This window comes from Martes martes (genome assembly GCF_963455335.1).
Source record: "Martes martes genome assembly, chromosome: 9".
In the NCBI taxonomy this organism is placed as follows: Eukaryota; Metazoa; Chordata; class Mammalia; order Carnivora; family Mustelidae; genus Martes; species Martes martes.
The window spans coordinates 43,612,103-43,629,879 of record NC_137896.1 but is presented as its reverse complement, the minus strand read 5'-3'; the positions used below and the strand labels follow the sequence as shown (position 1 = coordinate 43,629,879).

The 17,777-nt window shown below is 40.5% G+C and overlaps 1 protein-coding gene across 1 annotated transcript in view; it reads right to left on the bottom strand.

Annotated features, from left to right (window-relative positions):
* The window catches only part of CFAP61 (cilia and flagella associated protein 61), a gene marked incomplete at both ends in the record, with an annotated part of 286,170 nt that overhangs the window by 67,329 nt on the left and 201,064 nt on the right, over positions 1-17,777 (bottom strand). The window contains one exon of the mRNA XM_080814415.1: positions 10,442-10,734. Coding sequence (XP_080670541.1) covers positions 10,442-10,734 — 293 coding nt within the window. The remainder of the gene's footprint in view (positions 1-10,441; positions 10,735-17,777) is intronic.

Here is a 17,777-nt window from a genome sequence, read left to right as displayed (position 1 = left end):
CTTGTACGGGAATTCAGTAAAGTGTCAGGATATAAAGTCAATGCACAGAAATCAGTCGCATTTCTTTACAGTAACAACAAGACAGAAGAAAGAGAAATTGAGGAGTCAGTCCCATTTACAATCGCACCCAAAACCATAAGATACCTAGGAATAAATCTAACCAAAGAGGCAAAGAATCTATACTCAGAAAACTATAAAGTACTCATGAAAGAAATTGAGGAAGACACAAAGAAATGGAAAAATATTCCATGTTCATGGATTGGAAGAACAAATATTGTGAAAATGTCTATTCTACCTAAAGCAATCTACACATTTAATGCAATCCCTATCAAAATCCCATCCATTTTTTTTAAAGAAATAGAACAAATAATCCTAAAATTTATATGGAACCAGAAAAGACCTCGAATAGCCAAAGGAATATTGAAAAAGAAAGCCAAAGTTGGTGGCATCACAATTCCAGACTTCAAGCTCTATTACAAAGCTGTCATCATCAAGACAGTATGGTACTGGCACAAAAACAGACCTATAGACCAATGGAACAGAATAGAGAGCCCAGAAATGGACCCTCAACTCTATGGTCAACTAATCTTCGACAAAGCAGGAAAGAATATCCAATGGAAAAAAGACAGCCTCTTCAACAAATGGTGCTGGGAAAATTGGACAGCCCCATGCAGAAAAATGAAATTGGACTATTTCCTTACACCACACACAAAAATAGACTCAAAATGGATGAAGGACCTCAATGTGAGAAAGGAATCTATCAAAATCCTTGAGGAGAATGCAGGCAGCAACCTCTTTGACCTCAACCGCAGCAACTTCTTCCTAGGAACATCGCCAAAGGCAACAGAAGCAAGGGCAAAAATAAACTATTGGGATTTCATCAAGATCAAAAGCTTTTGCACAGCAAAGGAAACAGTTAAAACCAAAAGACAACTGACAGAATGGGAGAAGATATTTGCAAACGACATATCAGATAAAGGGCTAGTATCCAAAATCTATAAAGAGCTTATCAAACTCAATACCCAAAGAACAAATAATCCAGTTAAGAAATGGGCAGAGGACATGAACAGACATTTCTGCAAAGAAGACATCCAGATGGCCAACAGACACATGAAAAAATGCTCCACATCACTCGGCATCAGGGAAATACAGATCAAAACCACAATGAGATACCACCTCGCACCAGTCAGAATGGCTAAAATGAACAAGTCAAGAAATGACAGATGCTGGCGAGGATGCGGAGAGAGGGGAACCCTCCTACACTGCTGGTGGGAATGCAAGCTAGTACAACCACTCTGGAAAACAGTGTGGAGATTCCTCAAAAAACTGAAAATAGAGCTACCCTACGACCCAGCAATTGCACTACTGGGTATATATCCTAAAGATACAAACGTGGTGCTCCGAAGGGGCACGTGCACCCGAATGTTTATAGCAGCAATGTCCACAATAGCCAAACTGTGGAAAGAGCCTAGATGTCCATCAACAGATGAATGAATAAAGAAGAGGTGGTATATATACACAATGGAATACTATGCAGCCATCAAAAGATATGAAAGCTTGCCATTTGCGACGACGTGGATGGAACTAGAGGGTATCATGCTTAGCGAAATAAGTCAATCAGAGAAAGACAAGTATCATATGATCTCTTTGATATGAGGAAGTGGAGATGCAAGGCAGGGGGGGGGTTGGGGGGAGGTAGGAAAAGAAAAAATGAAAAGATGGGATTGGGAGGGAGACAAACCATAAAAGACTCAGTCTCAAAAAACAGACTGAGGGTTGCTAGGGGGAGGGGGGACGGGAGAGGGTGGTGGGGAAATGGACATTGGGGAGGGTATGTGCTATGATGAGTGCTGTGAAATGTGTAAACCTGGCGATTCACAGACCTGTACCCCTGGGGATAAAAATACATTATATGTTTATTAAAATAAAAAAATTAAAAAAAAATAAATCTAAATTAATTAAAATTAAACAAAATTTAAAATCCCGATCCTCAATTGTAGTACCTCTTTCAAATGCCCAAAAGCTATAGGTGGCTAGTGGCTGCCATACTGGACAGCACAGATATAGACCATTTCTATCGGTTCTATTGGACAACGTCATGTCCTTTGTTCTCCCTCAGGGAGCTCCTAGGGCCATTGCCCTTTTCACTGTTTCTATTCCTTCAGCTATCTAACCCTATCCCAGTTACATACTAGGCAGCTTCCTCAAGTCTCTTTAGAACTTGTCCTGTTTTATAACACTTACTCAGCGACCACAGGAAAATACATCTTTCCGAGTTTCTCTCTGACTCTGGATCTTTCTGTCTCTCTATTACTCTTTTTTCTCTCTTCCACTCTGTTCCCATCATTATAAAAATAGATCTCCTCTTCATATAAAAATATGGAAAGCCATTTGATTTGAATTGAAATTACACATAAAAAAGAGCACCATCAACCTCTCGAGCCCCTGAAAATACTCAGGAGCCCCCTTCAGCATCCCCACAAACATTCTTCTACCTACCCATTTTTTTCCTAATTAAACCCACTTTTAATTAAGTTGCATGTTAAATATATTATCTCTTATTTACCCAGATGTTAAAGATTATTGGTACTGCAATCGTATTATATTGTTTTGGTATAAGCATTCACAAATTTGTCACACTGGGAATTTCATAGGAGTTTGTGAACCAGACTAAAAACTGAATAAGCAAATCTAACACAGTTCGAGGGAACACGTGTTCTAAGTTACAAACCTCTCAATGCAACTCATACACTCCTTTAATGTCAACTTAACATTATAATACTGGATAAAAATATGAAGTAGAAATATCTGGCCACACTGATGTTGTTCTGAATGAATATTTAAGGGTACTTGTATTTATAATTCTGATTAGGGAGAACAAAACTCCCTAGTTAGCAGATCAGGAGTCAGTGATCTGATAAATCTCATACATTATGCATTTACACAAACTTCCCATGTTAGGCCCCAAGAATATCTTGGTGAAAAGGATAAACACGGAGTTTATAATCTAATTGGAGAGATGGACACCAACAAAGTCACCACCTTGACAAGGATTTCAGACTGTAATGAATGCTGTATAGAAAAAGGAGACAGCCGGCTGGAGGCTGGAGCATCTGGGGAGCACCCAGGAGGCACTACCACTGGGTAGAAGGAAGCAAGGTATTGATGTGAGTCCAAAATACCAGCTCAAGAGTTCTGTTTCTGGAATGATGTAATCCTCTCAGACTAATCCTCTAACTGATATAACTATAAACTCTGGTCAAAGTACAAAAACTACTACCCAAAGATTTCAATGAGCATTTAAAAGGAGATAGATGGTATAGGGCAGTAGACACTTGGAACAATGATCAGAAGGAGGATAATTTTCCTCATTTTGGTGGAAAGAAGATGGACTATAGTCACTTTCTATGCTAGTAGAAGAATAAAGATAGTAGAGGAAAGAGTCAGTGAACTTGAAGTTACATCCATAGAAATTACTCAATGTGAAGAATAGAGAGAGAAGATACAAAGAGATTAAAACAAATGAATAGGGCCTTAAGGACTCATGCAACAGTAAGAAAAAGTCTAACAGATGTTATTAGAGTTCCAGAAGGGGACTCTCGAGGAGGAGAGGAAAGAAGAATGAAGCAAGAAATAATGGCCAAGACCTTGCTGAAATTTAGCAAAAGTTATAAGTGCATGGATTCAAGAAGCTCAGTGAATGAACTCCAAACAAGATAAATTCAAGAAAAACCATGCTTTGAGACAAAATAAACACAGAATCCCCATAGCATCAAGCTGCTGGAAACTGAAGATAGAGAGAAAATTCTGAAAGCATCCAGGGGGAAATGATACATTAAATACAGGGAAACAATGGTTTGAATGATGACAGATTTCTTAAATCAAAATTTTCTATGTCAGATGATGATGGAAAAAAACATCTTCGAAATGCTGAAAGGCAGGAAAAACAAAAACAAAAACAAACCTCTCAGGCCATGATTCTATATGCAGTGGAAATATCTTTCAAGGACAAAGGCAAAATAAAGACATTTTCAGAAAGAGGAAAGCTAGAGAATCCATTGCCAGCCGACTTGCAATTGTATGTGCTCTAGAAGGCATTCAGGGTAAAAGGAAATTATATTAGATGGAAATCTGGATCTTCAGAAATGAAGACAGAACAATAAAATTGGAAAATATCCGGTTAAGCATAAAAGTCTGTTTTTCTTCTTAAGTTCTTTAAAATATGTATGACTGTTTAAAACAAAACTTGTACTTTTGTTGGTTTTTCAGTGTGTGTAGATACATGTCAAATGTAACAGAAAAAGCCGTCCAGAAAGTGGGGAGAAGGGACCTGTATGGTTGCAAGGTTTTTATATTTTATGCGAAATATTTTTATTTATTTATTTATTTTGACACAGATTGAGAAAGAGAGAGAGAGAGAGAGCAAGAGAGGGAATACACACAGGGGGAGTAGGAGAGAGAGAAGCAGGCTTCCCGTTGAGCAGGGGCCAGGGACAGAGCTCCATCCCAGGACCTCAGGATCATGACCTGAGCTGAAGACAGATGGTTAATGACTGAGCCACCCAGGCACCCCTGAAATGGTACAATATTAACTCTAACTAGATATAAAAGATTACTGATATATATTATAATCCATAGAGCAGCTGCTAAAAAATAAAATAAGATATACACCAGAGGCCAACTGAAATAGAGCACTAAAAAAATACTCTAATTTTTTAAAAGGGAGGCAAAGGGGAATAGAATAACAAAAAACAAAGGAGACAAACAATAAACCAATACCAAAATGGCAGACCTAAATCTAACCACATAAAAAATTACATTAAATATTTGTGGTATAAACACTTTAATTAAAATGCAGAAAGAATAGAAAAGCATGGGGTAGGCAGATTTCTAAGCTGGTCCCCAAGATTCCCACCCCTCCCTTTGAGTGTGAGCATGAACTGGGACTGTGATAAGATGATCACCCCCATGATTGGGGGTGTTCTATGGCATAGCTGACTTTAAGATATGCTCTGTGGGTCTGACCTAATCAGGTGAGCCCTTTAATAGACACTAGGCTTTTCCTGAGGAAGATCTGAAGTGTGAGAGGGATTTGACAAGAGAGAGACTCTCTGTTGCTGGTTTGAAGGTGGAAGAAGCCATGTGGCAAGGAATGTGGATGACCTTTCAGAATGGAGAGTGGACCTTGCCTGAGCAGCAAGAGAAGAGGGACCTCCCATCCTCAGCTGCAATAAACCAAATTCAACCACAGATCCAAGCTCCAGATAGAGCGCAGCCTGGCGGACACCTTGATTTCAGCCTTGAGAATCCCTGAGCAGAGAAGCCAGTTACACTGTGACTTCCAACCTGCAGAGCTCTGAGCTAACAAATGGATGCTGCTTTGTCAAACTTGTTATGGCAGCAATAAAAATGTTAACAAAATCTACTTTATGATACCTTGGTAAGTAAATAGATGGAAAAAAAATAAACCATGCAAACACTAAATATAAGAAAGATAGCTGATAAAGTGAACTTTAAAATAAGGGATATTTGGGGTGCCTCGGTGGCTCAGTTAAGCATCTGCCTTTAGCTCAGGTCATGATCCCAGGGTCCTGGGATTGCACCCTGCATTGGGCTTCCTGTTTGGCAGGAAGCCTGTTTCTTCCTCTCCAGCTTCCCCTGCTTGGGTTCCCTCTCTTGCTATCTCTCTCTCTATATCAAATAAAAAAATAAAATATTTTTTAAAAATAAGGGATATTATCAGAGTTAAAGGAGCACATTTCATGATAAAAAGCACAGTTAATGAGGCAGATATGACAATTAGAAATGTTCATGTTCTTAATAACAGAGCCTTAAAAGAGAGCAAAAATTAACAGAAGAGAGAAGTAGAAAAATCCCACAACAGTAGTAAGAGGTTTTAATATCTCTCTTCGCAATCAATAGAACTAGACCATAAATATCAGTAAAGACAAAGAAGATCCAAACATCACCGCCAATGACACGGAACTAATTGTTACTTTTATATGTGGAATTACTATGTTGTACACCTGAAACTAATGCAGCATCATTGTGTGTCAACCATATTTCAATTTAAAAAATTGTTGTTCACACTATATCCAACAATGGCAAACTATATATTCTTTATGTGTTCACAAGGTTAGTCTGTATGCTTGGACATAAAACAAGTCTAAATAAACCATAAAAGATGAAAATCATACAGAATATGTCTCTGACCACAATGATATTAAATTAAAAATCAACAAAAATATGACATCTAAGAATCACATACTTCTAGATAATCCAAGGGTCACAGAAGAAATCATAGGGAGATTAGAAAATATTTTTTGAGCCAAATGATAATGAATACTCAACATATTAAAACTTGTGGGATACAGCTAACACAGAAGAAATTAGCTTTAAATGTGTATAGAAATAATGGCTTAAGGTTCTACCTTAAGGAACTAGGAAAAGGGCAAAGTAAATCCAAAGCAAGCAGAAGAAAATAATTGTTAAAAGCAGAAATCAATAAAAAGAGAAAACTGACAGACAAGAGGAAATTAATAGACTCGAAAGCTGGTTCTTTGAAAAAGGTCAATAAAATCAGCAAACATCTAGCTAGACAGAAAACTTCAGACAGTTCTGTGTCTCTCTACTCTCTCTCTCATCAGCTGGACAGGGAGAGATTGAACACAAATCTCTAATACCAGAAATGAAACACAGGCTATGGTACAAATTCTAGACTTTAAATAGATAATATAAGAGTATATGAACAACTTAGTGCCAATATTTAACCAATTTAAGTGAAATGGACAAATTTCTTGAAAAATACAATAACCAAAATTGACATATGAAGAAGCAGAAAATCTGAGTAGCCTTAGAGCTAATGAAGAAATTGAATTCATCAAAAACCTTCCCACAACATAAACTCCAGGCCAGATGGTTTCACTGGTTAATTCTATCAAACACTTGAGGAAAAAATAATACCAGTCTTACACAAATTTTTTCAGAAAACAGAGGAGGAAACATTGCCTAAATTATTTTATGAGGCCAGCATAGCCCAAATAATGAAAACTTATAAGGACATTGCACAAAACCAGAAAATTAACCAAGGAAAATTACACAAAACTAGGGGAAAAAAGATGAAGAACCCTCATGAATATAGTTGTAAAATAGTTTCAAAAGTTATTTAAACATTAGCAAATCAAATTCAATATAAAGAAGGATAATACATCATGAATGACTAGGGTTTATTACAGAAATGTAAGGTTAGCTGAACATTCTAAAACTCAATCCATGTAATTCACCCTATCAACATCACTAAGGAGAAAAGAATATGATCTTTTTTAATAGACATGAAAAACATCTGACAAAATTCAATAACTATTCATGATAAATCTTCTGAGCAAACTAATAATGAAAGTTTACTTAGTCAGATAAAAGGGCGCCAAAGAAAACCACACAGGTAACCTCATATAAAGGGGTGAATGCCTAAAAGTTATCTTTTGAGATATGGAAAAAGGCAAGAAGGTCCACTTCCTACTTGCAGATGGTATATTTATGGATCTAGAAAGCAATTACTAGAACTAGTAAGTGAATTTAGCAAACGTCTCAGGATACAATGTTTATATACAAAATCTACTGTATTTCATATACTAGTAAAACAGTTGGAAAACAAAATTTTACAAACCCACTTGTAATAGCTCAGATACTGTGCAAAGGGAGATATATACCAATGCTCAATAAGCACATGAGAAGATGCCCAAACTCACTAATCATCAGGAAATCACAAATTAAAATCACAATGATACATCATATCATACCCAATAGAATGGCTAAAATTAGAAAGACGGATAATAGCAAGCGCTAACAAGTATACAGAGCTACTGAAACTCTCATACATTGCTGGTAGAAATATGAAATGATACAACTACTTTAGAAAACAGTATGGTGGCTTCTTTAAAAGGCAAACATTCACTGACCATATGACCTAGCCATTCTTTGGATGTATAACTAAAAGAAGTGAAAATATGTCTACACAAAGATGTGCACAAGGATGTGCATAGCAACTAAATGAATAAACCAAATGTGATATAGACATGCAATGGAATACTACTTAGCAATGAAAAGGAACAAACGAATGCTACATGGAATAATACAGATGGATCTCAATACCATTATGCTGAGTGACAGGAGCTGGATACAAACTAGTACATAATGTATGATTCCGGTTGTAAAAATTTTAGCTTTAGCAGGTGCATATGCTTGTGACAACATCTGTTTTAGTTTATCAGTCCTGCTGCAATAGAGTATCATACACTGGGTGGCTTAAAACAATGGAAATTTACTCTGTCACAGTTCTGGAGATGAGATGTCTGAAGTCATGGTGTTGTCATGAACATGCTCCCTCCTAGAGCTCTATGGAAGACCCTTTGCTTGTCTTCCTAGCTTCCGGGAGTGGCCAGTGGTGCTTGCTGCTCCAAGACTTGCAGCTGCCATCGCTTCATCATATGGCCTCTTTCCCCAAGGGTCTCCTCTGAATCAAACCTTTTTCTCCATAGACGGACACCAGTCCTGAGATTCAGGGCCGTCTCCAATCCACTATGACCTCCTCTTTAGTTGATAACATCTATAATGATCCTATTTCCAATGAGGTCATATTCACAGGTACTGGGGATTAGGACCTTATCTTTCTGGGGGTGGGGGGTGGGGACAGAAGGCAACCCATAACACTGTGATCGCAGTCGAGACAGTGAATGTATACATCCCCACCAAAAGTTTCCTACTGCCCTGACAGAGATGTTACTCAGAGCTGACAGTAGGGGGGTAGAAATCTCCTGCTGCTACCTACTGTTGGCCAAAAACAGATGAACGTCAATGAGCAACCAGGGCTGGGCAATGTCACCTGCCAAGGCCGTTCCTTATGGTGCAGAGCACGGTGGGGGAAGCGGGAGACTTTCCCTGGCTCTGTTTGCTTTAGGATGAAGTTTCAGGAGGAAGGTGTGGGAGATCTGAGGCAGCTGAGAGTATCTGCAAAATGTCTTTGCCCTGATTTCAATTTTGATCCAAATAGGGAAGTAAAGGCCCACAGGGGCTGCTAGAGACGGCTAGCTAGACTGCTCTAACTCTCACAATTAGGACAGAGCCTAAGATCTAGCAGGTGTTCAATGAATACTTGTGGAATGAATGAATAAAAACATGTATGAAGGAGCAGAATGCAAAGTTTCCTTAGATTATCGGGATAGAATCAGGATAGAATGATTTAAGAGAAATTTCTTTTGTGCTGGTGGTCTGCTTTGAGGTCCTGTCTAGACAGACTGTGGGGCAGGCAGGGGATGAGGGTCACCTTCATTTACCTGTGGGGCCTTGAGTCAGAAGATGTGACTTAGGTAAGGGATTGCTATGAGCCCCCAATGACTTCCCCCAACCAGTTTGCCCACTAAATGTGGCTAGCATTCTTTACCACAACCGATAACAGCCCAGCCCCATACTCACACTGAACTCAGCCGCCCTTTTGTAAAGGGTCTCCTGCTTCTCTATTAGATTGACTGGCCCCATCCCTCTCTCCCCCTCTGCTGGCTTCTGCTAACCTCCTGACTGGCAAATCTGAGGACATGTGTTGTAAATCAGGCTATTACATACCTGAGAGAAAAGTTCTTCTCTGGAAAGATGATAGGTAGGTAAGAGAGAGTGCGAGAGAGAGAGTAAGATCTTCTAAGTCCCTATTCCATGAGGGAGAAAACCCTACTGCTGTTTCCAGAGTCTTACAAAGTTAATAGCAGCATAGAATTGGGGGCACTTCTGAACTGGGTTGGGAACCCAACATACCACTGACTTGAGGTCAGAGTGTTCTCATCTGTAAAATGGGGATGCTTTCCTCTACAGGGCTGTTTCAGCTAGGTGACAGAATATACTGCAAGCAAGCAGCATGGTGCCTGAGACACGGGTGAGTACCTTGGTCAAGGTCAGTTATCACTCTTCAAACCTTTGACACTCCCTCCATGAAGAGGCAGGGTCGAATTCTCTTCCCCTTGGATATGGGCAGGTGATACAGTTACTCTCTCCCACTGGCTCGTAGAACCAAGCCACCTGGCCAAGATGAAGCATTCCGGACAAAATCTTAGCTGAAGCTGATCTAGCATCAAAAGCCAGACACGGGGATGAACATGACTCCAGGCTCCACCCACAATCTGACTTCAGCCACATTAGAGACCTCAGGTGAGAGCTGCCCAGCTGGGCCCCCTCCAACCCCAGCACAGAGAGATAATCATAGTAAATGACTGGTGTTTTATGCCGCTAAGTTTGGGGTGGCTTGTCGCTCAGCAAGAGATCATCTGAACCGTTAGAAAAGAAAAGCCAAAACCTGTGGTTGTAAATCCCCCGCGGGCCATCTCTCAGACCCCACATCCGGGACAGGTGCCCGCTCTCCGCGGGTGGCAAGTGAAGTCCACGGGGACCTACTTACGGAGCACGGAAGTCTGAAAGGCTTGGTGGGCGTGGTGAAGCAGGCGCTGTGAATAGGGTCTGGGTACCCGCCGTCGTTCCACTGAGCCAGGAGCGCGTCGCAGTAAATGGTCACCCCCGCGGCTCTGAGCGCGTCCTGCACCGCGCTCTCCACTGAGTAGTTGTTGAAGCAGGTGATGGTGGAAGTGGACGGGGGCTGCACCAGGTGGATATAGGAGCCCCTCACACCGATGTTTAAGAGCGTCTCCACTGTAGTGTAAGTGTCAATTGTATTCCCATAGACAATGACATTCCCTAGAGAAGGGGGAAAATGCTAAGATATACGGTTGAAACAACAACAAAACCAACAACCTTCTTAGTCAAATGCTAATGATGCCGAATTGTTCCCTGTAACCTTCTCCTCCTTTCAGCTGCGGGAAGCCAGCGGTGTAACCTAGCAACGGTGACCAAGATAATTTAGTAAGGAATTGGCACAAAACATCCCACAAAGTAGTCAAGTACTTTTAACACAGAATTAGGACATTCATCTATGGTCCTGTAATTTGAAAGTTGAAATTATGCTAAATGAAGCCATCTGGAATAAAATATTTTATCTGGTCTTTGTTCCCTAGTTGCTACACTTATTAAGGAAAAAAATTACTGAAGTTTGCAGTATTTGCAAGTTCTGCATAAATGAAAAGGACATGTAAAAAAAAAAAACCACAGACATAGTCATAGACATGATGGCACAGGTATTTTAATATTTGAGTGTTAAACTGGGTTGATTTCATGGAACCCTTTCCCTTTTTTAAGATCTAAAGACTAGAACATTCTGCTTTTCAATGGATAATTTAATGAGGATTCAAATTCTGATTTTTTAGATTTAAGGAGTCAAGACCTGGCAAAAGGGACGGCAGGGTATTCTTTCAGTCCGTAAGAATGAAATCACAACATAATCTTGAAAGATTTCCCCTGTGTAAGAGCATTTAGATGGTAATAGTCTAAACTACTTAGTTATATTCTGAAAAATATTACAGAAATAATTACAAATGTTATTCTACTAATTTCATCAGTTTTAAGATCAAACTACCAAATGAATGAAATGTATTACATGCCAATTATATGCTATTTTTGACACTGAATTGACATTTTTACCTTTTTACAAGGGAACCGCTGTAGACTCACTTGTCAGGCAACATGTAACAATTTTACGACAAAGTGAGAGATTCACTGAAAATCTCTTTTTTTCCCTCTTGTTTATGAAATGGTATTAAGGGAAATTCTACAAGGCAAAATAAATGGTAAGTGTATTTATTCAGCTTGGTTGTGTTGGGTGCCCAATGTTGGGTCCCCCAATAACGGGTCCGTGATCAAAGGAGTGAGACTGGTACAAAGTGAAGGTCAAGCAAAGCTTTATTTCCGGCCAAGCATGGAGAATCAGACCCACCGACCGAGGCCACACCTCTTACAGAGAGTGCGACCCCTCCCTGCCTCACAGACTAACTTTTATAGAGCAAAGGCCATGCAATTGAGCCTGGCCACACACAGGTGGCCAATGAGATTGCAATACACAAAGAAAGCTGCACAGTCATGCTAGGTCACACACGGGTGGCCAATTGTACTACAATTCGCCCCATAGTAGCTATTTGAATTAGCCTATCACCTTAGTCAGAATGGGTGCCCAAAAGACACCCCAAGGGCGGGGCCCATACTCCGTGGTAGCTAGGGAGGCAGTATGCACGCTTTACTGATTGGATGTCTCCACCTGACCCAACTCTTCCCAGCTTTCGGGCTGTTATCTCCACCTGACCTGACCCACCCTTGTATTTGGGCTTTGTTACCTGGGACTGGTTTCCCCAGACTTGCTTTAAATTAAGTTCCCGGGCGGGGGCAGGGTCAACTTAAGTTTTACTGCATAAACAACAAAATGGCTGTTCAACCGAGGTGGGGCCGCTCTGGCTAAATAAGCCCTTACATTTGAATAAATGACGCAAAAATCTATTTCCATCTAAAACTGAAAGGTGTAATGGCTTGCTTGACTCCTTTGCTTAGGGAAAAAAAGGAACTGGAATAACTTTCAGATTGCTTCTTTGAGGGTAACAGCATCTAGAAAGTTCTCCCATACTTCCTGTTGCCCAAATATGGAATGGCAAGAAGGCGCCAAAGCCGGGGTTGGGGTCCTTTCTTCCTGCCTTCACTAGGAGGCTCTAATTTTGTGGCTGTGATTCCCTCTCTATTCAGAGGCTCTAATGCAACATTCCTTGGTGGGCTGCATTTTCCTTGGCTGAAAGAGTCAACATTTTGCTTAAATTACTGAGGCTTCCACCTGCTGTGAAACATGCATCATAGCTGTCTGGCACAACAAAGAATCAGCTTGCCAGGAAGCCGAAACTTAAACCTGAAACTGTCAAAGGCTTGAGGTCTTCTGCCCTTTTAAAATATGCATGTCAAAACAACATTCATTTTCAGGGAAACAAATTTAAGCATTTAGGCCCCCACACAATTCAGAGTTGAAGATTTTTCCAGTCTCTTTCATGTTAGTTTCTAGTAACCATACTGTGAGATGGGCTTTTTCATGAGAGGCTTATGGAAACCAGGTCAAACACAATGTTCCCCAGGACTATCTCGCAGGGGTTGCCCCCAGATTGCAGGCAGCTGAAGAGGACGTTGTTTTTCACCTCAAAAGGTAGCATAATTTATAACATCTCTCATATTTAAATTAGATGTTTAATATTTTAAATAATTTAAAATTTTAAATGTATCGATAGGTATTCTAACTTCAGAATAGATTTGCCTATCTTGAAAGAAGGTGTAATGGCTTCAGTTTGAAACAAAATCTACCCCTCCCTCAGAGACTTTGGTCATCCTAATAGTTGTAATAATGCTGCATCACAAACCACCCCAAGACTCCGTGTGGAACAACAATCGGCCTACTGTTGTAGGTCAGCTCGCACATGGGCACACTGGCTGATGACAACTCATCAGACTCCACGCTGTGATTGGATTGGGCCTGTACCATGTTTCATTCTCCTTGGACCAAGAGATACCTAAGGCCCATTCTATTTATGGAGAAAGGCAGGGGGACAGGAGAGCAAGAGCAACTGCTCACTTTTCAAGCCTCTCTGTGCAGTAGAAGGTGCACTAACATTCCACCAAGCAAAGCAAGTCAGAAGACCAAGCACATGGCCAAAGGAGTGAGAAGCACACTCTGCCCGAGGTAGGAGGGGGGAGGGTGTGGCTATTTGCTGAACAGTAGTCCAAACTCTCACAGTCATCCTGGCCATTGGATAGATGCTTATGGGACGCCATCTAAAAGTTTTCATCCAAACATCTTTTATAAGATGGTTTACATATATTTCTCTCATTTCCCATACTAGAGTAGAATCTCGTTTTAATATAATCTTGTACAACATAAGTAAGAACCTGTCACTGGTCAAATCCCATCCCTTCACAAATATAACAAGACCCAATGGGACGAAGTCAGCTCTGCCACTTCCATCTCTTGCCTTTTAAATGTTTGCACTCTGGGGGGTGCTTGGCTGGCTCAGTTGGTAGAGCATGCGATTCTTGTTTTCAGGGTTGTGTGTTCGAGCCCCACATTGTGGGTATAGAGATTACTTAGAACAATAAAATATTTAAATGTTGGCACTCTCAGGGGGGATTATTCTTTCCATGATATTTGTGCAGTTGTGAGTTCTTTCTATATCATTTTCACTTTTACTCGGTAAAGAATTTTTAAGAGTCCATTCGCGTTTATCTTGTGACTCCTATATACCAGGCACAAAGCCAGGCAATTTGGTACACAATCCATTATTACTTTCATCTTCATCAGTAACAACAGCATAAGCTATAGAGTTGTGAATCTCTATGTTGTACACCTTAAATTAATGTAACATTGTGTGTCACCTGTACTCAAACACACAAAAAAACAATAATATTTAGAGCTGTTACCAATAACATTGGCTTCACTCAAATGCCTGGAAAATAATTTTTTGACAAGCTAACAGCAAAAATAGAAGCATGGACATAATTCATAGGATAAGCAAAAGTCTTATGTTTTGGGGACTCTCTCAGAATAAACCTAGTAGAAAAAGATGTTGATTATTGATTTATTTCAGGACAAATATCAATCTAGGTGTAAAAATATGATTAAATATATTTATAGAAGTAATTTTCTAGCATGGTTGGGATAGAACTAGTGCTTTTGAAGCTCCCATGTCAAGATCTTACCACAGCTTGTGGTTGTGCCTTGATCTAGGCAGATGTCCAGCCTCCACCCGGGTGAGGCCCCGGGGGGCCCATGGTAGTTTCTCCCTTTCCTTCCTTGTACTCACCACAGTCTACATGCCTAAGACTACCTGTGAGGTGACCTCAAGTTGGTCCTGCCTTCCATGTTACCCCTGGAGCCTTGAATAGTACGTCACTTACCATGGGTATGACAAACCGTTTCCTGACTAGGCACATGGAAGAACGTTTGAGGTTTATCATACCATTGATCATAAGTTAATTGGGTCTTACTTTTGTGCTCTCTAAAATATTTTTTGCAGAACAACCTTCCTGTGGCCAGATTTTCCCATTATATATTTCTACTCGGTATTCACCTATAAAGTTGGCACTAGTTCATCCAACCACAGGATAAGCTGTATACCTGAGATTTGTAAGACAGAAACAGGTTTCCCTTCACAATGTTAGATCTGGTTATTAGGTTTCGAGTAAGACTCCCCAAATCCTACATAATCTTAAATGTAACCAAAATTGTATGTGCCTACAACACAACAGTATAAAATAATACTTCTGCCATATTGGTACGCCCTTAAACCCAAGGAAATAAAAATATTTTATGGGAAAGTTAACCCTTGTATAACATGTTGTGACAGTTGGGTCAAGTTTTAGCTGAATCAAAGAGGCAAAATGAGGAAAAAGGAAATGGAGAGAGAAAAAAGAGGGGGCGGGGAGACAGAAGAACAGAGAAAGCCTTGGAGATAGAGATGTCCTTCGATCGTTGAGTACGCAAGAAGAAAGAGTTTTAAAGTAGGTGAAACACAGTGGTTGCCAGGGGAGGGGAGAGGATGGGTGAGCCATGGATAGCAGCAGAGAAAAGGGCTTTTCCTGTGGGAGACGTTGGGTCGGACAGCTTTTTCCCACCCAGAATATATGAGATGGGGTGAATGGGGTTCCATTAGTGCCAAACACCCTGATAACTGGACAGAGGGCTGAGGCAGCCCCAGGTTATGTGGGACCGATGATATATATACATGTATGAGATGCTTTTTAATGTCAGATAACTTCAGTTAGCCAGAGATTTACTTTAATGATGAATTTCTACCACTTAGGTGTTTTATAATTCATGGAGTCTTTGCAAATGGTTAAAAGGAGGTAACACATTGCACATTGCAGGGACCTCCTTTGCGTAACTGGGATATCATATACATTCTTCTGACTTTCCTATGCATAAGTGATGCAAATAGAGTGGGAAAGCTGGGGATTTCCCCTGCCTATCAGTTTTATGCTAAAATATCTGGTCACTGTCTTCCCCGCAGCTCAGTTAATCTAAGGATATGAAGTAACCCGTTTTCGCACTTGATCTGATAGGTGACAGAGGTACCATGGTGGGCTGCCCTGCTCTGAAATGGCAAATGGTATGGGATGATTAGAACAGTCTGGGTGAATTTTCAATAAAGGCTCATAGACTACAGCCATGCCGTTTTCATGGAAGTCCAATTTTTGTTGTTTCTTTTAGGGAATAAATTATGCATTACTAAGGTTACAGATCTGAAACAGGAAACAGAGCACAAGGAGGGCACCAGCACAAAGAGGACCCTATGAAAGCTCCAGAAATGAAGGCGGGCAAGAGGAGCACTCACTCATTACCTTGCAGATAACCTGCAGCCACCTTCCTGGTGAAACGAACAAGGGGGCTGCCAAGAGGAGAGTGGGGTTTTGGTATTGACAGCCCAACTGGGGAGAAGGAAAGTGAGGTCTCAAATCACCCTCTGCAAGCCGTTAACTCTTCACCCCAGATCAAAAAAGCACTAAGACTTGTCACTTAAAATGTTGGCAGAAATGGAAAGGTGATCTTCTTGCTTTTTGATACATGCTCTTTGAAGTTAGAAATGAATACACTCGCAACTTCGATTGTGATCACCAAAGTAAGGCAATGACCTTTTAACATTTCAGCTACCATAATGCACCTAGATTTTAGAGGTTCTTCAGTTTATCTTAATCGAGGGAAATGAGGCCAGTTTCATCATCCTAATTCCTGGAGAAGATAAATAATAGTTTCAGAAGCTAGAAAATTTACTAATATTTATTTATTTAAAAGATTTATTTATTTGAGGGAGAGTGAGAGAGAGCACGGGTGTGGGGTTTCAGAGGGAGAGAGAGAATCTCAAGCAGACTCCCCACTGAGTTCTGAGCCTAATGTGGAGCTCAATGCTGGGGCTCGATTTCATGACCCTGAAGTCATGACCTGAGCCAAAATCAAGAGTTGGACACTTAACCAACTGAGACACCCAGGTGCCCCCCAAATTTACCAATATTTAAAAGTAACATGGCAGGGCACCTGGCTGGCTCAGTCAGTTAAGCATGCGCCTTCAGCTCAGGGCAAGATCCAAAGGTCCTGGGATCCAGCCCCATATTGCAGGGGTGGGGGGTCCCCCTGCTCAGCAAGGGGTCTGTCTCCCCCTCTCCCTCTGCCACTCTCCCTGCCTGTGTTCTCCTGCTCTCTCTCCGTCAAATAAATAAATACAAATCTTAAAAAAAAAAAAAAAGGTAAGTAACATGGCTTTATAGAAATGAAATGCTTAAGGTGATCTCCCTGTTAAGTTCAAAAAATAAAATATGGTTTTAATTTTTTTAGGCACAATTTGCCCTAAGAGTAATGGAACAACCTTTTAAATGGTTTTTTCAGTAGATGCTAAAAAAGTTATTTCATCCTTTTGAATTAAAGTGCTTTAATTTTAACTACCTATACTCTAAAGATGAAGGATTCTTAAAGATTTTATTTATTTATTTGACAGACAGAGATCGCAAGTAGGCAGAGAGACAGGCAGAGAGAGAGGCAGAGAGAGAGGAAGGGAAGCAGGCTCCCTGCTGAGCAGAGAGCCTGATGCAGGACTCGATCCCAGGACCCTGGGATCATGACCTGAGCTGAAGGCAGAGGCTTTAACCCACTGAGCCACCCAGGTGCCCCTAAAGATGAAGGACTCTTCAGGAAGAAAATCATGTCGTGAAATGAAGAAAAGGAAGAGATTTCCTGATTTAGTAGAATGGGCATGAAATCACACCTCAGTGTATGTATATGATCTGTAGAAGAAGTCAAATCAGGATTTATGCACGCCGATACTGATATGCATTTT